The sequence below is a fragment of the Cyprinodon tularosa genome, unplaced genomic scaffold (genome assembly GCF_016077235.1).
Source record: "Cyprinodon tularosa strain WSP-4 unplaced genomic scaffold, ASM1607723v1 ctg759, whole genome shotgun sequence".
NCBI classification, from domain to species: domain Eukaryota; kingdom Metazoa; phylum Chordata; class Actinopteri; order Cyprinodontiformes; family Cyprinodontidae; genus Cyprinodon; species Cyprinodon tularosa.
Genome location: NW_024039517.1, coordinates 171996 through 199727, shown reverse-complemented (window position 1 = coordinate 199727; position 27732 = coordinate 171996). Strand labels below are relative to the sequence as shown.

At 39.5% G+C, this 27732-nt stretch overlaps 1 protein-coding gene across 3 annotated transcripts in view; it reads right to left on the bottom strand.

The window, feature by feature from the left end:
* Positions 1–27732, bottom strand: part of slc12a5a (solute carrier family 12 member 5a) — a 215841-nt gene that overhangs the window by 19101 nt on the left and 169008 nt on the right. For all 3 annotated transcript variants that reach the window (XM_038270252.1, XM_038270253.1, XM_038270254.1), the window contains exons 5-8: positions 11710–11764; positions 10366–10496; positions 1913–2160; positions 321–532 (exon numbers count right to left, since the gene is read on the bottom strand). In XM_038270252.1, coding sequence (XP_038126180.1) covers positions 321–532; positions 1913–2160; positions 10366–10496; positions 11710–11764 — 646 coding nt within the window. The remainder of the gene's footprint in view (positions 1–320; positions 533–1912; positions 2161–10365; positions 10497–11709; positions 11765–27732) is intronic.

Below are 27732 nucleotides of genomic sequence, written 5' to 3'. Positions count from 1 at the left end.
TGGCATAAATCAGTGTCTGTGACCTGTTTTCATTTTAAAAAAAGAACATTGGCACAAACCTAGCCTGTATGTATTTTTTGTATGTCATCGAGAGTATTTAAATGATTTTCAATCAGAAAAAAAATTTGCGATTAAAATGCGATTAATCGCGAGTTAACTCAGGCATTGATGTGATTAATCGCGATTAAAAAAATTGAATCGATTGACAGCACTAATATATATATATATATATATATATATATATATATATAAAAAACCCCAGATGTTGTCTTATTCTGTAAAATGAGTTCTGTTTTGAAAGGAGTTTTGAAAGGACCAACCTTTCAAAACTCCACTGGTAATCCCAGGAATGCCCTGGATCTGCGTCACATTGTTGGCAGTAAAGTATTTGTCACAGGTGGCATTAAGGAAAGGTGAGTCACAGAACATGCTCCACAGCTGCGTGGTCACTGTTCCATTAGCCGTCTCAAGGGTTTTGGCACAAACATCAAAGTTCTTCCAAACCAAAGTGCGATTTCCCAATAAGCAAACGCTGGAGAAAAGACAAGAACAAAACATAATCATTTTTTTTTTTCGTACACGCACAAAAAAACTTTTTTTTATTAACATTACATTCGTTCTGTAGTTGAATTGATTTTATGTGAGAAACGTTTCAGCAGCTTCATTAGCAGCTTAAACAAATAGAAAACATGTTCCCTGTCATGATTTTACACCTTTTTTTTTCTTTTTGAGTTTTCAGTTACACTTTTATTCATGTTTTTCTGTGTTTTCTAGTTTGATTTCCATTTTGTGTCGTTTTCTGGTTGTATTTGAGTTCTTATTTATTTTTTGTTTACCCTCTGTTGCCCTATTGTGTCAGTCTCCTTTCCCCTAGCTCCCTTCCAGATCCTTCTGTCCACACCTGCTCCCAATCAATTGATTACTGCAGTCTTTGTTCTGTTTGGCATATATACTACTCCTCCTCTTCAGTTACTGTTTGCTGCTTCCTCGTTGTCTTTGTGCTCCTCATGTATGTTTTCCCTTACGTCTCCTGGATTTTGGTTTTGGTTTGTGGATTACTGCTTCAGTTGCTACCTTTTGCTTATTAAGCCTGCAAGAAACCGCTTCTGCTTCTATCTCTGCTTTTTGGTACTCAAAAAAATTGAATTTATTCCAGTTTGAGAAATTGGAAGTAGGTTTAAGTGGAGACACACTAATGAGTCTGTCAGAGGTGAAATCTTCCAATTTATTTTTTATCTGCCCTTATCAGTAGAGTTCAGCGGTGGTAAAAACTCCCATTACTTACTGTCTATAAATGCATTGATTTACAGCTTCTAACTTGATGCAATTTTTGGTAAAAAACAAAACAAAAAACAATCCCATCACAACAGTAGAAAGAAATGCGTTGATGCATAAATTAGGATATTATTTTTTCTTCATTTTTATGAGAAACAGAAACTAGGAAAGTCCTGAATGGTTTATTTCTATAATTTACAAACAAGCAGCAGAGAGCTAAAATCCTGGTGGACATTGGTGATTAAATGGATTGATGATGTATCTCTCAGGTCTTCTGTGAGGTATTATCTAATTATATCATTTCATGAAGACATGGCGATGACATATTGTTTATTTGTTGCAGGAATTTCTTTTAGCTCTAACTCAGAGCAATTTAAAAGATTACAAGAAAATCAGGCTTCTTACAAACAGAATATAGGTGTATTATGTGTTGTTAAATATGTATTCATAACAGTGTGTGATGTAGTGCAAAAACGAAACAACAGAAACCATAAAACTACATTCTACTAATTTAAACAGCACTAATCAAGTTCTCTTAGGTGCTGGATTTTCTTCATGTCAAAGAGCAAAATAAAGATTTTAACGGTTTGATTTATGTTTGTGCTGCTTCTTCTTTTCTGTCTGTTACGTCACTTACGGGAAAACGGGCGGCTCAATGCCGGTCTTGATGACTCCAGCGTAGACGGCCAGAATGGAGAGGATGACGCAGGCCAGAAACACCAGGGCCAGCTTGTTCACATACTTGACGCCAACAAATACGACAGTGGCCATGGAGGTCAACAGGATGGTCCCGTACACGCGCATGTTATTTAGCAGGGCGGCTTCTGCCTCAGCTCCCTCCAGTCCCTCAATGGGAAATATCGCTGCTTTGGGACATATGTAGATCTAAACGTAAGGGTCAAAGAGAAAACACAGATTTTCTTATAAAAACTTTATGTTTTGCCAGGGGGCATCTTGGAGGTAGTAGCTTAGACAATGCAGTATTGCTCATCCACTTTCACTTTGCCCTGTGTGTCAGGGGATTTCAGCTGGCAGACTTAAGGTTATAAATGTGGTCGTCTTGCCGACTGTAAACTGAAAACCATATTATCTTTTATCCAGAGGGGGAAAATAAGAATAAAAATTATATAAAAGAAGACAAGCAGAAAGGAATGAGGTGAGGAGAGAAGAGAGTGAAACTCATGATTCTTGCATTAACAGTCCTCTGCTGCACTCTGACTGCTGTTTCAACTGTTTAATTTAAAAGCCCAGCCATGGAAATCAATATTTGAAAGTTGTGTCATTAATATATGTCTACTATTACTAATCCAAGAATAGCCCTATCTGATACAGCAAACTAGAAACCCATAATTACCATCAGTGTCTGTCATCAGCTCGTGATGATTCACAGCACTGCTGTTACATAAGCATTGGAGTTTCTTCCTTTTTTAAAACAAAAACAGCCATTAGATTTTCACCAAAAACTGTTTATTGCTCTAAAGATCTCCTGAAATAAAAAGCCAAGAAGAAGAGGTTAAAACTCAGCTCAGGCTGTTGGTTGGAAAAGCTGATGTGATGCTAATAACAGCTTATCACCGGGCAAACAAATCCCTCCCTTCACTTTGAACTCTTCATACTTCCTAAAATAGCAGCTTCAGTATGTGTTCTTGGTTGGGGATTGATGGATGAAATGGGGGCATTTCTACACCATGCTGATGGGATTGTCATTTTTACAATGGAAATTAAGCTAGATTTGACCCAGAAGACAGTATTAACCTCCATGCATGATCAAACTCTGCAAGAGACGACCAGAAGGAGATAGAGAAAAGAAAAACTATATATAATCATAAGATAGCTGTAACCAGATTTACTATCTAGATCTCCAATTAGTGCATCATCTGCATAATTATACAAAACATGGGCTACCAAAGGAGAAAGAGGAAAAAGGCAGAGGAAGAAAGGAAGATGGAGGATGGCAAGTCAGGGTAATATTTTCCGAAATATATTTAAATAACCTCTGAGCTTCAAAAACCAGGGAAGGATGAAGGATTTTCTGCAGACTTCAACGATGACATTTATTTCATCACATCATGCCAACGGTTTATGTGGGGTTTTATTTGTTGGCTGTGTTGATGCCAGTCTAAGATCTATTTTTCAGACAGACTGTCGTTTCTCTGGTCAGAAAATGTAGGCTAATCGTAGGTTTTCTGGTCAGGATTAAAAATGTGAGGATCATCTTCCTGCTGCTGAGCAACAAAAATAGAGACGAGCGCAGATAAGATTAACAAGCAATCGGGGTTGGCATGGGAACGCTTCAGGAGAAATATCTGAACATGTTTCTATCTTTATTGTTGATGTGGGAGAAGAACACAGATTTCAGCTGCATAAGCATTATTTTCATAATAGCAAGATTTAATTAAAATAAATGAGTGAGTTCTTAAAGCAGTAAATATGTACTTTAAAAAGGAATCTGCTAAACTACTTCCAATCCTGCCTCATGTGTATTTTTAGAAGATTTTTGTCAAAATAAATGCTTTCAGTATAACTATTGCTTTTTGTATAAAGACAAGGTAAGCAGTGCTGTAAATATAAAAAGAGAAAATAACTGCAAGGTTGAACTCGTTTAATAAGAAGAAGTCCAAACAACCTACAAAAGGAGGATGCATTTTTGCAGATTTATCTTTTATAGCCACCTTTTAGGGCTTTTAGGACATTTTGCTCCAGCCATACTGTTGGGAGCTGGAGAAGTTCCACCTTTCTCCAGCAGAGTCCGCCGTGGATCCTCTGAGGGAGCCTCCTGCACAGCTGCAGTTCATCAAGATCATCAGAGGATCCACTACTTAAGCTGTCTTCAGACCTTGCCTCAACGCCGCAGTGTTGTTCCAGTTGGTCAGCGCTTAAGCCTAGATCCTCAGTGAAACTTATGACTTTGAATCCAGCCTGGATTCTAACCATTGTCTCTGTCTTCCAGGAAACCAGTGTCTCCTCTGAGAAGCTCAGGAAGAGCTAACCTGCCGAGCCGACCCTCTGAGCCAAACCTGAAGAATCCTAGAGAACCTCCAAGCAGCTCAGGGCTAAGAGCTGGAAAACCTAAAGCCAAGGTCTGTGCATTACTAGAAGTGAGACGCTGAAGCAGCGAGCGGACTCATCTGATGAACCCCTCTCCAGATCCAACAGAGACTCTCCCAAAGCTAAACCTCAAGAACCCTCAAGGTACAATCAGTAAGCTTCAGGAAATCAAACCTCCGTTGGCAACGCTAACTGAACTGTCTCTCACGCAGACTCCGGTGAACCAGTATCCAGGCCCCAAACCCGAACCAGTACATTCTGTGTGCTTGAGCAAAATAAACTTGTTAAACTTTCATCCCTGTGTCCGTCAGTGGTGTTCTGCATACTTGGGTCGCTTTTAGTGAACCCATCATGACAGAACACTGCGGCCAAACTCAAGGCCCAGCAGATCACCTCACCCGTCGATTGGAGGAGCAGGATGCCCAAATTCAGGGACAAACCCAAACGCTCCGTGAGTTATACCGCCTGGTTGACACTCATAACCACATGCTACAGAGCTTTGCGAATCATCTGAACAGCGCTAATGCTGTACCACAACCATTTCCGGGTCCAGTTCCACCTCCGAGGTCACCAGCAGTGACGTCATCAGAGTTCCGTCCTAGTCTTCCAGAAAGATTTTCTGGTAACATGAAAGATTGCAAGGGATTTTTATTTCAATGTCGTTTGATTTTTCAGAACTCCCCCGGCAGCTTTTCCACGGATTACAAGAAAATAACCTTCATCCTTTCTCAGTTAACAGGAAGAGCCTTGGAATGGGCTCATGCAAGATTTGCCGCCGACGATAGCTTAAACTGCTATTACTCTGATTTCATCTCTGAATTTACTCAGGTATTCAACCAAGAAACTGACCAAACTATTGATTCTAGAGCTCTATTCAATCTAAAACAGGGAAACTCTTCGGTGGCTGAATTCTCCATCAACTTCCGGGTTAAAGCTGCAGCTTCCGGATGGAACCAAAGCGCTCTGAAGGGAGCCTTTTTCATGGCATTAAATGAGCACATTAAGGATGAGCTTGCAACCCTCGACGAACCAGCTACCCTCGAAGATCTAATTCGTCTCTCCATTAGATTGGATAATAGAATTCGTGCCAGAAACAGTTCAAGGAAGCAGGGGACACTTTCTTCTGCCTCACATAACGTGACTGTTTGTTCTTCTTCTACAGAGCAGCCGTCCATTCAGAGACCTAAGTCCCAGTCTCTTCCATTGCCCATTCAGGCCTCTCATTCGGGCGAAAGAGATGTCGAACCCATGCAGGTGGGACACACTAGGCTCACCCCAGAGGAAAGGCAAAGGCGTTTTCTAAGCAAATTATGCATTTACTGTGGTGAGAGTGGACACTTCATCGCTTCTTGCCCGGCTAAATCAAAAGCCTGGGCCCGCCAGAGGATCTGAGGAGTCTGGCGGGCCAAATTAACACTAAGAAATCTCCTCGACTGTTACTTCCTGCCACGTTGTTCTGTGCTAACCAAAGCCTCTCTTTTTCTGCATTCATCGACTCAGGCTGTGAACGGAACTTAATCGATTCTAACCTCGTCCAACAACTCCAAATAGAAACCATTCCTCTGACTCAGCCTCTCTGTGTATCCGCTATTGACGGAAAGAGACTCCATCAAGTTACCCATCAAACTCAGCCCCTCGAGCTACTTCTGTCAGGTAACCACCGAGAGACAATAACATTTTTTGTTTTTCCCTCTGCATGTTCCCCGCTGGTGCTTGGTTTCGAATGGTTGGAGAAGCATAATCCTCACATAAATTGGACTGAACGTCACCTGGAATCGTGGTCCATCTCATGCCATGAAACATGCCTTCGTTCAGCTGCCCCCTTGGTGGGGTCTCCTAGAGGTGGGGGGGAGATGGACTCTCCTGACCTTTCTTCAGTTCCTTCTGAGTACCATGACCTAGCCCCTGTCTTCAGTAAGGTCAGTGCGACGTCCCTACCTCCACACAGACCATATGATTGCGCCATTGAACTTTTACCTGGTGCTCCACTACCTAGCAGCAGGTTGTACAATATTTCCAAGCCTGAAAGAGAAACCATGGAAAAATACATTAACGAATCATTAGCTGCAGGAATAATCCGCCCATCTTCCTCTCCTTTGGGCGCCGGGTTTTTCTTCGTGGGGAAGAAGGATGGTTCCCTGAGACCATGTATTGATTACCGAGGTTTGAACCAGATCACAATTAAGAACAAATACCCACTCCCTCTCCTCACCTCTGCATTCGAACCCGTACAGGGAGCCACAGTGTTTTCGAAACTGGATTTAAGGAACGCTTATCATCTCCTTAGGATCCGAGAAGGAGATGAATGGAAAACAGCCTTCAAGACACCATTGGGCCAATTTGAATATTTGGTAATGCCTTTTGGTCTAACTAACGCTCCAGCCTGCTTCCAGGCCCTCGTAAATGTTGTTCTCAGAGACTTTCTCAATGTATTTGTTTTCGTGTACATTGACGACATACTCATTTACTCCAAGACCCTCGATGAACACAAGAAACAAGTCCGCCTTGTTTTGCAGAGACTGCTGGAGAACAAGCTGTTCGTGAAAGCCGAGAAGTGCGAATTTCACCAGCCTTCAGTCTCCTTTTTGGGGTTTGTGCTCGAGGGCGGCCAGGTAAAACCATCTGAGGACAAGATAAAGGCAGTTTTAGACTGGCCAGTTCCAGAGAACCGCAAACAGCTACAAAGATTTCTAGGTTTTGCAAACTTTTATCGTCGTTTCATCAGGAACTACAGCCAGACCGCCCTTCCATTAACTTCTGTGACCTCTGTCAAGCGCACCTTTCAGTGGACGCCTGAGGCTCAGGCTGCGTTTGATAAATTAAAGTCTTTGTTTTCCAGAGCACCAGTGCTAATGCAACCTGACCCAGCGAAGCAGTTTATTCTCGAGGTGGATGCTTCAGATTCTGGAGTTGGAGCAGTCCTATCCCAGAGACTAGACTCGGATCAAAAGATCCACCCTTGTGCATTCTTCTCCCGTAGACTTTCTTCAGCAGAGCAGAATTACGATGTGGGAGACCGAGAGCTTTTGGCCATCAAACTAGCGTTGGAGGAATGGAGACATTGGCTGGAGGGAGCTGAGCATCCGGTTCTTGTGTGGACCGACCACAAGAACCTGGCTTACACCCAGTCAACCAAGCAAGCAAATCCTCGCCAATCCAGGTGGTCAATTTTCTTCTCTCGGTTTAACCTCATCATCTCCTACAGACCCGGATCCAAGAATGTCAAACCCGATTCTCTCTCTCGTCTTTATTCTGTTGATCATCCCGAGACGCCTGAACCTGTTCTTCCGGCTTCCTGCACAGTGGGGGTGGTCAACTGGGAAATTACTGACCTCATCAAACACGTCTTTCGTTTACACGGCATTCCCCAAGAGATCCTCTCTGACCGGGGTCCTCAGTGCATTTCCCCGGTCTGGAAGGCCTTCTGTTCAGCTCTCGGCTGCAAACCCTCTCTGACCTCTGGATACCACCCCCAATCAAATGGTCAGACTGAGAGGATGAACCAGCAGTTGGAATCAACCCTTCGTTGCCTCACATCTAACAATCCCGTGGACTGGAGCCAATTTCTCCCCTGGATCGAATACGCGCACAACTCCCTCAGATCTGCATCCACTGGTCAATCACCTTTTCAGGTTAGTCTCGGCTATCAACCTCCACTTTTCCCCGCAGACGAGAGAGAGATTTCGGTCCAGTCCGTTAATCAACACATCCGCCGTTGCCAGAGAATCTGGAGGGAAACCATCGCCACCCTCAACCAATCATCTGTGTCCATTAAACGCTTCGCCGACGCCAGGAGACGTCCCGCCCCCGAGTACACTGAGGGCCAGGAGGTATGGCTGTCTACTCGAGACATTCCCCTCAAGGGGATGTCTCGAAAGCTCTCTCCTAGGTTTATTGGCCCCTACAAGATCACCCGAGTCATCAATCCCTCAGCCGTCCGTCTCCAACTACCTCAGTCCCTCCGAATCCACCCTACCTTCCACGTGTCCCAGATCAAGCCTGTCTCCTCGAGCCCTCTGTTTCTAACCATTGTCTCTGTCTTCCAGGAAACCAGTGTCTCCTCTGAGAAGCTCAGGAAGAGCTAACCTGCCGAGCCGACCCTCTGAGCCAAACCTGAAGAATCCTAGAGAACCTCCAAGCAGCTCATGGCTAAGAGCTGGAAAACCTAAAGCCAAGGTCTGTGCATTACTAGAAGTGAGACGCTGAAGCAGCTAGCGGACTCTGCTGATGAACCCCTCTCCAGATCCAACAGAGACTCTCCCAAAGCTAAACCTCAAGAACCCTCAAGGTACAATCAGTAAGCTTCAGGAAATCAAACCTCTGTTGGCAACGCTAACTGAACTGTCTCTCACGCAGACTCCGGTGAACCAGTATCCAGGCCCAGAACCCGAACCAGTACATTCTGTGTGCTTGAGCAAAATAAACTTGTTAAACTTTCATCCCTGTGTCCGTCAGTGGTGTTCTGCATACTTGGGTCGCTTTTAGTGAACCCATCATGACACATACAGCTAATTGTTTGAGCTTGGAGGTCTTGGAAATGTGCTTTCAAAATCAATGGTTTAAAGTATTTTTTTTATTTTTTTTTATTTTTATTTTTTTCTCTAAAATCCACTAATAGTTTGCTAAGCTAATGTAGTCATGAATGAACCAGCAGGGGGTTGCAAACTATGATTTGGGTTTGATCTGAACATAATTACAAGGGAGATAAGAAAAATAAAACAACAGAAATAACCTCCAATTAAAATGTTGAAAAAAAATCTATTTAGATTTTTTTTTTAAATATCTTTTTTATTTAGTTATAAACATATGAATTGCACTCTTTACAAATATCAAGTTTTCTAGTCCCCCCCTTTTTTTTATATGTGGGGGGAGGGCAAATTGACATTTTTCTCCCATCTTTTTTTTTTTTTTTCTCCCAGTAGTTCTTTTCATTCTTCTGTCACATTTGCAATTTGATAACAGAACATAACAAACAAGTGCAAACAAAACTATACCAAACAATAACAAAATATGTTTACATGATTTTAATTTATGATGATTAATTTCTCCATATTTGATAGTTTCTTTTTTTTAATCATAATTCTTAACTTTTTATAGAGAAGCTGATACGAAGGAGTGCTACATTCTTCTATTTCTCTCCAAACAATTCTGCTCTTATTTCTTGAGGTTATAATTTTATATTCAGCACTTTCATATTTATGTTGCTTTGTTTCGCTATCACACATTCCTGAGACGAGGGCATGGATTGATCTGCTCCTGACATCAACCGCCCTGTCTTTCTCCTAGCAGTTGGCTTCATTTTTGCTGTAACTAATTACTCATTGTCATCCTATAGGCTTGGAAACATATAAAATGAATTCCTTCTGCTGTTACTACATGCATCCTCACTATGAGGGATTGCTGCAGTGTTAACGACTCTATGGAAGCAACTAGTTAGTATATGCTTACCCAGGAGGAAGATTTTCTGTAAGAACATGACTCTCCTGGGCTTTCTCAGAAAACATTTTTAATGTTTCCAATTTGATTAACGAACTTAACTGTATTCTTTGACAACTGGAATCAAATGAGATTGTATGTAATTGTTCTTGAATTTGTATGTATGACTGGATCAAAGTAACTTTTATATAAATTGCATCAAGAAGATATATGTTGTGAATTGGCACTAAATAAATAAAGTGAACTGAATTAAAGAGTTTAGTAGTTGAGCTTAAAATGGCACCACAGTTTTAAATTGAATTTTATGGAGTTATAACATAGTGAAAGTACAATGACTTGATAGGAATACATCTACATTTGGAAATCTGCATGTAAAAGTGGATTATTGCATCATCTTTTTGAAGAGTTGAGTAAAATAAACTTTGAGCTACTGAAACACTGTTTTTATTGGTCTCTGAATCTGGGCTGTGTGAACTTTGTATAAAACTTAATTTGTTAAAAACAACATAAGAAATTTTCTCTGACAATAACAGCAACAATGGTTAGAGAGAAGGAAAGTGGTAATCTCGGTAAAATGAGCAGGTTTAGCAGTAAAATGTTGCCTACCAAAAGCAGCTCGATGGCCCCCAGGATGTACATAGCTCCAGCATAGGTGGTTCCTAGGTAGAAACAGATCCCAACTGCTCCACCGAACTCAGGGCCCAGGGACCGGGAAATCATGTAGTAGGAGCCTCCAGCTAAGAACAGACATAAGATAAAAAGTGAAATGTATATATATTAGGACTGTTTATAAGTTTTGCAGCAATCAATTAAAATATATGTTAAGTTGCTCTTTAGGTTTCATATATTTGTAAAAAAAACATGATGAAGTGATCCCTCAATTCTATTGTATTCTATTTTTTTTAATAAAAGGTAGTTAATGTTCATGAAAAATGACCATCAGCTTACAAAAAATTAACCTAAAAACAACTTTTAAATTATCGTAAGTAGGGATATCCAAATCCAATATTAATATCGGATATCGGTCCAATATTAGCAAAAAAATTTATATTGTTTTTTATCAGAAACACTTTTCTGTGACTCATCTGTTAATTTTACATGGGTCAGTTGTTTTCATACCTTTTGTTGTTGAATTTTGTTCCCTCTTTTAGTAATATTAGTTTATCAAGCCTTTTCTAACATTCAATAAAATAACCTAAGAAACCTGGTATGATTCACACTAATTTAATATCAGATCAATATGGATATCTGCCAATTTGCAAAGCTGCAATATCGGTATCGTATCGGAAATGAAAAGTTACATCGGGACACTCCTAGTTGTAAGTTTTAATGGGAACAATAAATGTTCACCATTGCATAAACAATATTAATAATAAGAACCCCTTCAAATAACAGAGAACAGTGGAGTAGCTGTATAACTGTCTCTTTACTTTGTCAATGTAGCTTGTTCTTGCTGTTGCATGTTAACACAGTGCCTTTGTATTTCTGAGGAACAATGTGCCAATTAATTCATTGTATATAAATGAATAGACCCTAATCAGCACTTCCCTGCAACATAAAGGCTGCCACCCATTATAAGCCAGACACTTATAATGGGTGTGCAGATCCAAGCCTCTAATTTGCTGTGACCCCTGGTGGAGTAAGATGTGGACTATTATTACTGTGAAGCTCAACACTACATACTGCATGCATACAGCGATGCGTCGTCACATGAAAAGTGGTGATTTGGGTTTTACTGCCAGGAATTTGGCTGATACTTTATTTTGTATAAATAACGTGCGACAGGAAAGTTAAAGAGCACAAGATCACAGACTAAAGCTCCTAATGTTTCTGAATATATCAAGCTGTGCACGGAGGAATGTGCCAAAAGCAATCCGTGAAAAGGGAAAATTTAGAAGCGGGCAGCATCAAACAGCGATGACAGTGTGGCGCCGGCGTCTGCTCACCCACCTGGCACTACTCCATTGGTTGCGATGGCACTCATAGAGATGGCGGTCAGCATAGTCTATGGGAGGAGAAATAAACACATCAGATCTTTAACAGAATCTTGTTATAATGGTGAAAGACGACTCTTTTAAAAGTCCCCTTTTTAAATTTTTTTATTGAAAAGTCATGTATGCTATGAGCTCCTGTTAAATATGCAAAGACTTGTAAATAAAATAAGTTAATTTCTTTCTGCAGTAACATATTACCTCCCTAAAACCTTTATAGATTTAAAAGATTTAATGCCATGTTAAAAATGCCAGAGTGAGAAACAATAGTTTTAGACAAAAAATGTTGTTATATAAAAAAACTAATATGCAATGGTTAGGTACAGGTACATACGAAAGTTACAAATGTGCAAAAAAGGAAATCCAAGAAAAAAATTTTGAAGTTAAGAGAAAAATAGAAATGCCTGGAAATTGAAACTGAAACAAGGACAGGGGCACAAAGTTTCAACAGGGCAGAGAGTCCAGGAACTCCCAGCTTTTCACTGAAGAAAACATTCAAAATACAAAGGATGAATATTATGTTATGGCTTTGGAAATGAATATACAGTTTAATGCACAATTTGCTCTGTAATCTCAGCTGTTTATGAAAAATATGTTCCTTGATAATATGGCTAACCCTAACCCTAAACCCAGCTAAGACAGACAGATTTGTGCTAATCTAAAAAAAGTCAATAAATGACAACATGTAAAAAGAGACCATCATATATGAGCAACAGTGCTGAGAGTTGAATCCTAAAACCAACAAGGTCACGAAGACAACAAACGCTAACACAAAGTAGCAGCAGTGTATTTTAAATACAGGGATAAAAAGAAGAAAGACTGAACCTTAATTCTGGCATACATTAATAGTTGAATTTCCATTGCAAATCTATGCAAAACTAGTCTTTTTTTACCCAGCTGTTATTGTTATTACACTGTCACAAGTAAAGAGAAACGAAATGTGCTTTCTGCATTTAACCCATCCCCTGGGTCCTCCTCAGGGACCCAGAGTGTAGGCTGTTGGAGTGAGGCTTGAATTCAGAACCTCTGCATTCCCAAAATCTATGCCCTAACCACTAGGCCACCACTCCCCCTTCGAAACTGCAAAGTTTCGTAATTGCAGTATTTCCATTTAATAACACATTTAAAATTGCACGTTAATAGAAGAAGTTATTGTAAACACACAGCTCTGGTAGCGGCATCCTCCATCTACTTCCGGTATTCTTCTTCTTCATCTTTTTACAAGGCAGTAATGTCCAGTTGCATATAGTGTTGCACCGATACCGATACCAGTATCGGACGGGGCGCCGATACTGCCCTAAAATGGTGGTATCGGTATCGGCAAGTACCAACCAATAGGGCACAGATACCATTTTGAGAGCCATAAGTTTATTCAACTATTGTCGGCCACTCCAGGTAGGCAATAAAAACTTTTTATTTGTATTATCCAGTAGAACTTTTTATCAAAAAGTACTAATGGACTCACTTCGTATTAGATTTTTTCCTGCTTCACAAAGGTAAGCAGCAGCTTGACAAAGCCATGATGGCAATTATTTTACATTATAATGGTATCGGTATCGGCCGATACTGCACAGCCAGGTATCGGGTATCGATATCGGGGCCAAAAAATGACATCTCATGCATATCATGCAACTCGTGTTCTACGAAGAAAGCGTTTCCTTTGCAGTTTGGCCAAATATAAAATAAATATAATTTCATTAGGACTAAAAACGACCTCCTTGAAGTGTAAAATCTTTTTAGTAAAACATTTAAGGTTTCTTTTGCAGTGTTTCAGAATTTCACTCTGCGCAATTTGCTGATTAATGGAAATGCAGCTCCTGACATAAATACCTGTAAGTTCAGGTTACAACTCTGGCTGGCACTTTATAGCATGTTGAGTAGGATGCACCAATGAAGTGTTTCCTATTTAATCCTACTGTATACCGACACCTGGGCAGAGTGTATATGCCGATATCCCATACTGATCCAATTCAACTGTTGAATAAATAAACATTGTTGAAAAAGAATAATTTAAAAAGGAAACAATAAATGTACTTCTTATCATTTACTATCAAATAAGCAGCAAACAGAAAGAAATAACAGTTCCATGTAATGTCCACTAGATTGGATATTGGATATCCTGTATCAAATCGCAGATATCCAATCTAATTAGTCAATATTGGTCCCGGTATCTGATCCAGGTATTGGATCAGTGCATCTCTAATGTTGAATGCATTTCCTTTAACCTTTAAAAACCTTAAACCATTAAATGATTGTCAGAAATTTGAATCTTTTGAAAGAGTTTTCATTGAACATTCTGACCAATTAAAAAAACATCAAATAAGACAAACCATTTTTATCATCTGGCAATGTTTACATATAAATATTCAGGTTCTATACATGTGTCTGATGACATAAGTCTTTCAAGAACAAAAATATTCCTCTGATGAAGGAAATTGACTTTTAATGATAACCTCTGGTGTACACTATGTGCACAAACAAAAAACAGTCATGACTGTACTGTTAAGTCTGGTACTGAGCAGGAGAAAAAACACCATCAGAAATGTAAGTGCATGCTTCAGTGGAGCTGCCTGTAAAACTGATAGCTGGCGCTCAATGCCCTGCAGAGGATGGGAGGAGGAGAGATGCATGAAAGGAGTGGAAAAACAGGCCGTGAAAAATAAAGAAAATGACAAAGCGAAAATATTGTGTGAGCGACAGAGACAGAAAGAAAGACAATTTGTTTTACAGTACAAGGGCCATCATTTCTGTTGCATTGTCTCATATGAAAGAGAGCAGCATTAAAAAAATGAAAGACAGAGAAAAGGAAAAAAGAAAGCAAGACAGAAAGAAAAAAAAAGAAAAAAGGAAATTTTTATTTTAACAGCACATTTATTTTTCAATGAATATTCATTATAACGTCAGACTTTTCATAAAAACGGAGTCAAAAATTTCATGTTCATTAGCCACATAACTTATTATATTGTTAAAACTCAACTGAGGGGAAAACTCATTGGGATTATTCATCATAAAAAAAAATGGAAACTTAGCTTTGACTCTTTATTTAACAATCCAAGTGAACATGGTGTCCACCTTTTCCCCAGGAAAATTGTTCATCTTATTTCTTCTACATATATTTAGCCAGTTCTATCAAGAAGTTTTACAACCTCCACTTGATGACTTCTCTTTTTGTAAAGAAAACAAAGGAAAAACTTTCGCTATAAGGATTGATTAAGTAGAAAGAATATCTGGGCTTAAGAAAAGATATTGCAATATCTGAAAAAAAAAATGGTTGCACTCCATTTGAAAAACGTGGTATTCAACAAGGATGAACCTCTTGTCAGGAGTTTAGGAGTGTTTGTTTTATTGCTGTAATCTATTTCAAGAATGATTTTTCTACTTGTTTCCTTTCTCTATGCTTTCTATCTTTAAGAGGAAATCAGGTTCGGTTTCAGTCTTTTTCCTTCAGTTTCAGTTAAAAATTACATTTTTTTTTTATTTTCTTTTAACCAATATATTTACAACCCATTCTGTCCGACTTTTTTTATGAGATTATGTAAGGAACAAAAGAACACATTCCAGTGGCTAACAGCCACAAAATGCAGAATTATCCAAATGATGCCTGACTTACATAACAGCCTCCTCTGTGAATACTAATGGCTAGGTTCCACCCGAGGGCCGGTAGGACTGATGAATTGGACTAAGAAGTGAGTGAGGTTCTGAATTTCTGTCTAAACTGGCCATAATGAGACCACAAGCTCTTCTTCTAGCTCAGCAGATAAGACAGTAATTGTTTAAGTGTTTTATCTGATGTGGGCTGGAGCCACTCAGAGGTAGCCAGATGCATACCCAATCACTGAATCATTGTGCAACATGCAGTTGAATTGTATCATTTATGTCATATACAGTATACAAGGATAAATGTGCAGTGCATGGGCACGCTGCACACTAAATTATACTCAGCCACGGCAGAGTAACTGGCAATACATCAAGTGAAATTATGTAACACGAGATTAAAGCACGTGTAATAAGAAAACTCCCTTCATTTTACTGCTTTCCTCTTTGCAGCTCTGCGTTGCACTGGCATTGAAATACGGTCTGTAGGGGAATTGTGGTGAAATGAATTGGATGATGGAGATGCTAAGATTGACAAGATCAAAATAAACTAAGATTTTTTTTACTGTGCCACACTGGGTTGGGATTTATTGATGTCAGCATCATCTGCAGCCATGGAGCTTGGTCTAGATACAACTTTTCAGGTGAAATCTGTCAGTATCCATAAATTACCTTTACTGCTTGTTCTCTTTGCAGGAAAGGGTTTTATTTTTATTTCTGCTATGATAAGCAGGTAATTAAGTTTCCCACATAGGTGTTTTAAATTTAACTAAATAAAACAGCAGATGAAATCTGGGGTGTTCAACCCTGAGAACCATGGCAGTGAAGGACAGGTTGAGTTACTTGATTTACCGTAACTCTTTATATGGCACTCAATGAAATTCTTTGAAAATCAAAATTTCAAGCCAATAGTGTTATTGGAATCCAGGACAACACCTTATTACCTTTGTAACATTGAAAAATATGGATATTTTGATGGCAAAAATTAATGTCAATGTAATAACATGAAACGCGACTTGCCCGAATATATTAAGAAAAATAACAATAGTGCTTCTATAAGAAATTCATCAAAAACACTCTGAGAGTGAAAGAAAATTTTTTTTTGGGTACAACTTAACCTAAGAGGCATTAATGCTGATACTGGCACTTGCATTTTTTAGCTTATAAACCTACATGTAATTGTTAAGTACGCTTATTAACTTTGTAACTTTATTTTTTAACTTTTCAATTAGCTTTTTACCTTTTTCTTCTTGACTTGTAAACTTTTTTTTCCCCAACTTATTTTACAGTAGGTAATATTGTCATGAACCGAGGACAGATGGACCCAGTGTTCAGGAGAGGCAGTCAGTAGGAAAGTTCAAAAGGTTTATTAAAATAAAAACAAAACAAAAGCGGAGCTGTGGCTCGAGGACACTGCAGGCAGGGGGGGCGGGGCACCGCCCAATCTCAGACACTCTAGGGAGGAAACACAGGTAAGTGACCACGATCAACCAATAGAAGATTAACTGTGTTGGTCACTTACCTGGTTTAACAGTCCAGACCACAAGTGTCCCAGTGCTGCAGTCCCAGAGGTGATGGTGGAAGCTGATCCTGGTCAGGGATCCAGAACAGACAGGAACAGACAGAGGTGGCAGGATCCAGACTTCCATGCAACCACAGGCTTCCAGGAGGGTTCAGAGTCTTACTGGGACCAGAAGCATGACCAGGTGGTCACGCACAGGAGCAGACAGGATCAGGTGCAGACAGGCAGGCTCAGTGGAAGAGGGTAGCCGAGACAGGACGTGGAACCGGAACTTGAAGCAGACTTTAAACTGGTCTCCACCCAGGAGCCAGGCTTACTTAGATAAAAACTGAACCCCCCCCCCCATAATGAGCCAAAAACCCAGAGGACTCCGCAGGGGAGGAACAGTGGACGATCAGGAGACGAGACAAACACTAAAACCCTCTTTCCACTGGCTGCCAGGATCCAGGACATGAACCAAATAAAAACTGAACAGAAAGACTGACAGAAAGACAAGCAATGATCTGGCCCTGAATGCTCAGGCTGAACTGAATATAAACCAGAGGAAACAGGTGAGAGGAATAAATTATAATGAGGCAGGGAGGGAAGAGGGCAGGTGAAAGGAATTACTAATTAAGGGAGAGCAAACAGGCCAGATCATGACAAATATATCATTCAAGGCCACGTCTAATTGGTCAAATGGCAAAATACGATGTACAGCAGGATCTTTGCTGAATGGCTGGATATAGATCTTGTGCTTCTAGACCTCACTGAGGGATGGTGGGGATGACTCCATTATTAAGGGGCATGCAAATGATCAAAAATGGTAACTTGCTCTATAAAGGGTTAAAGTATATAGCAAATAATGTCTTATAACAGTGGCGTAGGATATATTTGAAAATCCTGTTAATTGAAAGTATTATATACCACAGGCATAACAAGCCATGTTTTCCTGCCTTGTTTTTTCTACCAGGACGGTAGAAATGATGGTTCAACCACACAAACCGTTTCTATGCTACATGTTCTGGAATCTTTCCATCCATCTCTAATATAGAATGTTGAGCTAGCTCCAACATGTTCTCCCTCTGATGTCACCACACAGAGTTGGGTTTTTGCTTGCTATAAATTAAAGTGCTGCTGTGGAGCTATGAAATGTAGGATACTTGTGTTAAAAATAAGCCTGTTTGATTCATAATAACTCAGAACCACTTGGTATATCGTGCTGCATGGCTTTAATGGAAAATTACATTAAATCAATATCCCATCATTAGACTTAGGAAGATTTTATTTTGTCATTCTGTATACACAAGTGAAAAAAAGAAATTTCGTTAACAACAGCTCTCTCGACTATTTCATTTTGCAGTAGTCATTTTGCAGCTTTAATAAGGTAAGCAGCAATGATTAAAAAAAAAACATTTTGATGAAAAACAGTAATGTAAACATATGACTGTATAGTTAAAGTTCTAACATATTTTTTTATTTTATTTTTTTATCAACACTTTAAATTTTAATAGATGTCAACAGATAGAAGAAGGCAATCTTCAGGAGGGAACTTTTGACTGCATCTGACAGCCTTGGCAATGATTGTTTGAGAGCAGCAGTTCTGCTTTAGTTCTACTTCTCTGTGAACGACTCAACCTTCTGTTTAAGTATGCCTTAGATTTACAATGGTATATCTGGCAGTATCATCAACGAGAAGCAGAGTATGTCATGTCAAAGTGAAATTTCCTCAGGCGTAAAGGTCAGAAACAAAATGTGATGTGGGTCGACAAGTCAGTTTGTTGTATAGGTGTTCAGAGACAATATCATCCAGAGATGTTAGTCTTCAGATAAATGAGGGCGGCTGCATGGTGGTGCAGTTTGTAGAACTATTGCTTTGCAGCAAGAAATTCTGAATTCGAACCCTGGCCCAGGTTCTTTCTGCAGGGGGTTTGCATGTTCTCCCTCTGCATGCGTCGGTTCTCTCTAGGGAATATGGGTTCCTCCCACAGTCCAAAAACATCACTGTTAAGTTAATTGACTGGAGGAATAAGCGGGAGAAGATGAATGGATGGATAAGAGTTATGAATAAAACCTCAGTGAGATTAATATTTTATGGAAAACTCTTAACCCTCATCAGCTCATTTGTGAACCTCTAAATTATAATTACTTAAATGTAAAGTGTTTAGTCTTTTTTGGTTACTGTCATAAACAATCAGTAGCCTTCTAGTGGACAGCAACCAGAATATATTTTCCCCTTTGACTATTAGCGTGCAAACTCTGTCCCACTTTTAGGTAAATCTGAAATTGAGAATTTTGGTGAGTCTGTGTGATATAGTATAGGCTGATTTTAGTTGGCTCAAATGCACGTCTCTCTATGAAGCCTGGAGATTGTCTCCCTGGACACACTTGAACCTACATGCACTCTGGTCAGTCAGAGAGCCAGCAGAGAACGTCAGATTATGCTGCTGTACCATCTGTCTCATCCACATGAGGTACACTTGCACAAAGACCACATATCATAGAAAAGCAGATTTTTTTCACAAACAAGGTCTAAATGATAGAAGAGGCTACTTAATTCTAAGCCAACATGAAGATGGATGAGCTAAAAACAATATTTTGAGGGATTCTGGATAAAAAACAGCCTTTTTTAACTTTCCAACTGTGACTGCAAAGGACATCTTTGGTCTGTTCTGTCCCTGAGCTACAGAAAGACTCCAACTGACTTTAAAGCTCAGCAGACATTAGTAAAGACATGACTAAGGTCTCCTAGTGCCGTGAAGCCAGAATTTGCAGCATGTTTCATTACTCAAATATTTATTATCTAGAAGAAATGTATCAAAATTGTATTATGGTTATATTATATGACCACAGTAAAAGTATTTTTCCATTTATAGATTTGTACTGTTTACATTTTTCTGCCATACTCTAACACAAGTCAATTATCCAACAAAGTTAATCACCTATAAATATGTTATACAATAAATATATCTTTTAATTATAATTTCATTTATTAATTTATTTTATTTATTTATGAAGAGGATGCTGCTACATCACAGACAGAAACCAAGAACTTAACTAGGCGATTCCAACACTTTTATTTATCATCAACTGTTTAAATGTTAACTGAAATGTTAGCACCAGGCCATAAAGCCTCCAGAGTCCATTCCTTGAAACAATCAGCCAGACTAACTTGATTCACGCCGCCATGTTGCAGTACATCAACAATGACATCACAGGGTTGGTAAATGCTAAAGCTAAGAATTTTATACTGTCAGGGTTTTTCCGTATGTTTGAGTTTATTCTAAGTAACTTTGTATTTGTTTTCGGTCAGTGTTTAGTTCTTGAGTTACCATCTGTTGCCCCCTCAGCTTCCTTCTAGTAGCTTCCACTCACACCTGCTCCATATTCTGCTCAGTAGCCCATCCTTTGTCCTGTTTCCCTTATATACACCAGCTTGCAGTCACTCAGTGCTGGTTTGTTGTTTTGTTGCCTCTTCATCTCTGGCTCCCCACGCGAGTTTTTCCCTGATGTTTGCTGATTTTTGGTTCTTTGTATTTTGTGTTTGGATTTTTTATCGAATCTAATTAAATCTGCAAAACTAATCTCTGCCTCCTGATCTCTGCATTCAGGTCCTTTTTCATTCGGGACATTTATATGATGGAGGACGAAGCTGAAAGGACACTGAAGCATCTAAATCACATTGCTTATGCTTTAGAGCCCATTCAATGTGTGACTCCAGCTATAGGAAGGAAAGAAGAGGCAGCTTTGGAGGTGGGGTTTTAACTATCCCTGCTATCCCACAGAACACCGGTTAGGATTTGTTACATTGGTACATGTGTTTTGGGTGGAGCAGGTGGCAACGTGACCTGATATGGCTGCTCTTCACGGTATGCTTCAATCTGAGCAATCCACAAAATGTTTTCCCTAAAGTCTTCGGGACCTTTGGGAATTCTTTTGGGGAAATTTTAGGAATCTCTTTACATTCATTTTCGCCTCTGTGCATGCTGTTTTACTTAATTTTCTCTTGTTGCTAAACCATGAAAAATGGCTTTAACTGAGGGGACTAAGATCTGCAGCACTTTTAGCATATTTGGCCTTTGATTCTTTTGTAATGTCCTGGAAAAATCATTGGTGGACTCTTGAAATACTTTCAACACTAGTGTGAAGGTTCACCACTGTTTCATGTTTGGTTATCAATAATATCTAATGGAGTTACAAAAGTTCAGAAATATATATATTTATATATGTATATTTCTATTAGGGCTGCAACAACGAATCGATAAAATCGATAAAAATCGACTCTTAAAAGCGTTGGCAACGAATTTCATCATCGATTAGTTGTGTCACGCGATTAATGCGTCATCCGCCGCCGTCATCACTGCCACTTGACTGAAACGGGGGAAGAAAAAAAAATACGGCAGAGCGAATCAGCGCTGCAGGTGAGCAAAGGCTGTTTTCAAAAGGCAGTAAAGTCAATGGTTCTAATGACCGATACCGCAAACGTAAAGTGAAAAAAGTTGTAACATGCAACTTTTGTAAAAACCAGTTAACATGGCACGGAAGCACCACTGTTATGATGCAGCACCTGAAAAGGAAACAGGTTGGAGCCTTCGATGGCAGTGAAGAGAGCTGATCAGCAGGGTGAGCGACTGTGTTTGTTTCGTTTTAAAGTGGGGAAACGTAACGTTAGTTTCTCAGGTAGCTCATCTGATGCTTTCCTTACCTTGTTAGTAGGTTACAGACAGTGATAAGGTTGGCTACTTATTTTACTTTTAATTTCCTCATTTGTTGAAATGGGGGGACCTATTGTTTGAACCCCTTAGGGGCTTTTAAAAACAAAAATGTATTTTTTTGCGCTTTATGAAACAAAGTACCCTATATTTTGTGGATGTACAGCTACATTTCTCATGTAAGTTTGCATAGTTTTAACACAAACATTTATTTTTCATATTGCACCAGTACAGTTAATGAGCAACCTGTACTTGTGTGCTTGTTTGTTCTGTCTAAAATGTTTATTTTGGAATAAAGAGGTTAATATAAAAAATATTTTTTGTCCGATTCATCGATTAATCGAAAAAATAATCTGCCGATTCATCAATTTTTAAAATAATCGTTAGTTGCAGCCCTAATTTCTATAGATAGGGGTATCATGTGTTACTCTTTGAGATATTTTAGCTTACTTCAAGCTGTCATATGGGTTCTAGTATTTGATTTCTTGATTTTGTGGCTAATGAACAAAAACAAAAGATGCCTTTTATAGTTAATTCATAATTCAGTAGTGGTAACCATTTGTTTGGTTCCCCTTTATTAATCAAATAATCATTTGAAAACTTAGAAAGAAAACTTTGAACCAATCTCACTGAATGATCTGGTTGAATTGTCTCTGTAAAGTGCCTTGAGATAACATGTGTTGTGAATTGGCGCAATATACAGGTGCTGGTCATAAAATTAGAATATCATGAAAAAGTAGATTGATTTCAGTAATTCCATTTAAAAAGTGAAACTTGTATATTATATTCATACATTACATACAAACTCATATATTTCAGATGTTTATTTTGTTTAATTTTGATGATTACAAATGACAACAAATGAAAATCTCAAATTCATCATATCAGAAAATTAGAATATTGTGAAAAGGTTCAAAATTGATGGCCCCTGGTGCCACACTCTAATCAGCTAATTAACTCAAACCACCTGCAAAAGCCTTTAAATGGTCTTTCAGTCTAGTTCTATAGGCTACACAATCATGGGGAAGACTGCTGACTTGATAGTTGTCCAAAAGACGACCATCGACACCTTGCACAAGGAGGGCAAGACACAAAAGGTCATCGCTAAAGAGGCTGGCTGTTCACAGAGCTCAGTGTCCAAGCACATTAATAGAGAGGCGAAGGGAAGGAAAAGATGTGGTCGAAAAAAGTGTACAAGCAAGAGAGATAACCGCACCCTGGAGAGGATTGTGAAACAAAACCCATTCAAAAATGTGGGGGAGATTCACAAAGAGTGGACTGCAGCTGGAGTGAGTGCTTCAAGAACCACCACACACAGACGTATGAAAGACATGGGTTTCTGCTGTCGCATTCCTTGTGTCAAGCCACTCTTGAACCACAGACAGCGTCAGAAGCGTCTTGCCTGGGCTAAAGAGAAACAGGACTGGACTGCTGGTGAGTGGTCCAAAGTCATGTTCTCTGATGAAAGTAAATTTTGCATTTCCTTTGGAAATCAAGGTCCCAGAGTCTGGAGGAAAAGAAGAGAGGCACTTCATCCACGTTGCTTGAAGTCCAGTGTAAAGTTTCCACAGTCAGTGATGGTTTGGGGTGCCATGTCATCTGCTGGTGTTGGTCCATTGTGTTTTCTGAGGTCCAGGGTCAACGCAGCCACATACCAGGAAGTTTTAGAGCACTTCATGCTTCCTGCAGCTGACCAACTTTTTGGAGATGCAGATTTCATTTTCCAACAGGACTTGGCACCTGCACACAGTGCCAAAGCTACCAGTACCTGGTTGAAGGACCATGGTATCCCTGTTCTTAATTGGCCAGCAAACTCTCCTGACCTTAACCCCATAGAAAATCTATGGGGTATTGTGAAGAAGAAGATGCAATACACCAGACCCAACAATTCAGAAGAGCTAAAAGCCACTATTAGAGCAACCTGGGCTATCATAACACCTGAGCAGTGCCACAGACTGATCGACTCCATGCCACGCCGCATTGCTGCAGTCATACAGGCCAAAGGAGGCCCAACTAAATACTGAGTGCTGTACATGCTCATACTTTTCATGTTCATACTTTTCAGTTGGCCAACATTTCTATAAATCCTTTGTTTTTATTGGTCTTCAGTAATATTCTAATTTTCTGATATGATGAATTTGAGATTTTCATTTGTTGTGATTTGTAATCATCAAAATTAAACAAAATAAACATCTGAAATATATGAGTTTGTATGTAATGTATGAATATAATATACAAGTTTCACTTTTTAAATGGAATTACTGAAATCAATCTACTTTTTCATGATATTCTAATTTTATGACCAGCACCTGTAAATAAACTGAATATAACTGATAATGAATTATTTGTTTCTTAACTTGTTATGGGTTCTGAAATACATAGAACAGACCTAATGGCGAGTACTCCTTTACTCTACACCACGTGTCATTGTGGTTTCCATCAGTGGAAGTGTCAGTGAAAGGTTTAAAGAAAAAGCCAAGCGCGTCAAATTGTTGGGATCCAAGGGTTTGCCCTCCAGAGGGCTGTGTGGATCCCTTCCTGTGGGCTTCTATTTCTGTTGGGATCCAGAGGTTTGCCCACCAGAGGGCGCCATGGATCCTCTCCTGGGAGCTGGTTCTCTGCGCTCAGCTGATTCCCATCAGCTCTGCTGATTAACCACTCCCTATATAAACTGTTTGATAGCTTCACTCTGATCCGGATCGTGGTCATTGTCATTGTTGCCTTGCCATGTGCTGCCATGCCTTGCCATTGCCATGCCTGCCTGAATCTGCTAATCTGTGCCTGTTAAACCCAGCCTGTCAAACCAGCGAACCTGTGAGTTTCAGCTTGTTTATCTGTCCCTGAGTTTAACCTGTTTTTGTATCCTCTGCCTCCCAGGTGGGAAACCTGTGCCTACTAATAAACATTGGACTTTAATCCTGCCTGTCTGTTCTGTGAGTCCTGCATCTTGGGCTAGCAAACCTGCTAAATCATGACACAAATAAAGCTGATGCAGAGGATTATCATTATTAGACTAATGTGCTAGATTCAACTCAGACAGTTCAAGAGCTGAATGGATGATAAATGGAAACAAAGAACGGAGGGACTCAGTGGTGACCATAGAACTGAAGTGCAGAAGGAAAATGATAGAAGTGAATAATAAAAGACCACAGAGAAACCAAGGAATAGAGAGAGAATGGAGTGAAAACTACAAAAGCATCCTTAACGTTTTTAAATGACTCATAGCAGGAGGTTGGAGACCCTTCCCCTCGCAGCATTTGGATTAATGACCTGGGAGTAATGAGAAATGCTAACCAACAGTCGGGTTTACAGCCGGAGGATGGAAAGTTAATTTATCTTTCTGACAAGCCTTGAATTCAATAAACCCGATAAAAACTCAGCAGATTTTGAACACAGTGGTTTGCAGAATGCTGCACTATGTTGACTTTTGCATATAATTTCATGGTTAACAATGTCAGAGCAGTTCCGCATGAAGGCACACTTCTCATTTAATAAAGATTTCCTGGAAAAAAAATGTTGTGCCTCATTAATAATCTGTCAAAAGGCTGCTTGACAGCAGAAATTAGGACGCGTATGTGTTCAGTAACAGATGTGTGCAGCTGTGACTGAGCAGCTAATGAAAAGCGTGCTGTCAGAAATACCCCGTCACTGAATAAAACATGGACTCTTACTGCATCCATGATTCCTTAACACAAGTCCTGTGGCTTTCAATCAGGTGGGAATCGCTGCACACGCATGTATCCCTTCATCATGTGGCTGGAAACCCCTGGAGGTCTTGGTGGTTATGTGTTATGTAATAAGCTCAGGAGAAGAGAGGTGGGGGGTTCTCATGCACTGTTCACGCTCAGGCTTATCGCCCCGGGGCTCAGCTCTGAGCTTGGTGTGACTGATAAGAGCTGTGTGTGTGCATGAGACTGAAAAGAGAGGAAGAGTAAGTATTTGAGGCTTTAATCAGGCAATCATGTGTACACAGAGGGACTCTATGATGTTAAAGTGTGAGGATAGAAAATGAAGTGTGTTTGCTGGCTTCTTGTCAGTCTGAGGTTTAACCAGCCTTTCACGCTGTTCAATATTGTCTTTCTTTTGAGCTTCATATTTTCCTTTTGGAGAAGTGAGAGTATTCCAGCCTAATGTACAACAATGGGATCGAGTTGCTTTCATTTACGTAGGTCATTATTTTCCCCCATAATACCAATCTGATGTGCTGGTTGCAGAAAAGTGTAAGAGGTTGGATTTACCTGACCAAGGTAAAACTACAACCTAGGATTCCTGTTTTAGTCCGTTGGCTTTAAGCAAACGAATAATGGACTTTTAGTATTTTTTTTCCTCTGGAGAAAAAATATTTTTCATAATGTTCCTTTTAAAGAACCAATTAGTTATTTTTTTCTAGCAAACATTTCAAATTTTTCTGAATTTCCAGCTTATGTGTTTCTTGAGTTGGCAATTATTGCTGTCTTACTGGTTTTTTTAAGAGTGCGTGAGAGAAATTGAGTCTCACATTTTTTTTCTTTGGCAGGATAAATGTGTTCGGATTGGTCAGAAAGGTTATGTTTTTAGTAAAATCTTCCAACAGAAGAAAATAATATTATAAGGCTTTTTATACATCTTTACCATATATGTATTTATAAGATGCAAAAAGACAACCAATGGATTATTCTTAACAAAAAAATTATATTTATTAAAACTTAGTGTATTTATACTATGTTCAAATAGCAAAAGGGACTTCTAATTACGGTCCCACACTTTTGAATAAAAATTTACAGTACTGTAATACTCCAATAATAGCAACTGTAATGGCAATAATGGTTCCCCGATCAAAGACACGCAGTGTAAAAAATGCACAGATAACTGACAGAAGCACTTTTCATGCTCCGGCACTAAGTTGTAACTTGTGTCTGAAGGTGAGTGGAAGGTCCAAATTCCCAGTGACAGTAACAGTGATAGGAATAAGAGAACATCCAGGCGTTTCATTATCAGTTTTCTTGTTTTTTCGAGGCTGGATGTGCGGCACCTGGGAGAGACTGTCAGTAGAATTTTCTGCAACATTACATTTCTTTTAAAGGAAAAATGTAGCTGTTGTTGCAATGATGGCTTTGTTTTACTGCAGCTACATTTAAAATATGTAATTATTTGCTTCTAATAAGCTTTTTTTTTTTACTGTATTTGGGGATTGTTGAATTCAGTTAAAGGAATAGTACACCCAACACATGATTAGCCTTCATTTTCTACTCACCCCCCATGCTGAACAACACCCTGGAGTACTTTTTTGATATCTCAAATGCATCTGGAGATCTTGGAGGCTTCTTGCTGTCTGCTGACATTCAAATAATGGAGGTCTATGGTGACCGAGACAGAAAGGTCCATAAAAGTCCACAAAAAACGTATCAATATTCCTCCATACTGGTCGTCCAATGTATTCCAAGTGTCCTGAGTGGGTAGCATCCAGAATTTACTCGAAACGAAGTCATTTAGAATGTTTTTAGAGCATAAACAGCAGTGTATAGGATTTCCTGAAAGCGTGCAAATGCGCGCTCACGACGCTACGGAAGCCGGCAGACCAAACCAGATGAAAGTGCGCATTCAGCGTCTGCTCTGCCAATAATGCAAGCGTAGAAGAAGAAATGTGCCGTTTACCTGTGCAAAGAAAGAAACAACGAAAGAAAAATGTCTGAGGACTTCAGTGTTGAGGAAGAGCATGAGTTCTTTGCCGAGCTGAATGCGCTGGTTTGGTCTGCCGGCTTCCGTAGCGTCGTGAGCGCGCATGTGCGCGCTTTCAGGAAATCCTATACACTACTGTTTATGCTCTAAAAACATTCTAAATGACTTCGTTTCGAGTAAATTCTGGATGCTACCCACTCAGGACACTTGGAATACATTGGACAAGCAGTATGGAGGAATATTGACACGTTTTTGTGGACTTTTATGGACCTTTCTGTCTCGGGCACCATAGACCTCCATTATTTGAATGTCAGCAGACAGCAAGAAGCCTCCCAGATCTCCAGATGCATTTGAGATATCAAAAAAGTACTCCAGAGTGTTGTTCAGCATGGGGGTGAGTAGAAAATGAAGGCTAATCATGTTTTGGGTGTACTATTCCTTTAAGCATTTAAAAGCTTTTTTTGGCTTTTACAATCGGCTCCTACTAAGTAACTTAGATCATTTTTGAAAAAAAAAT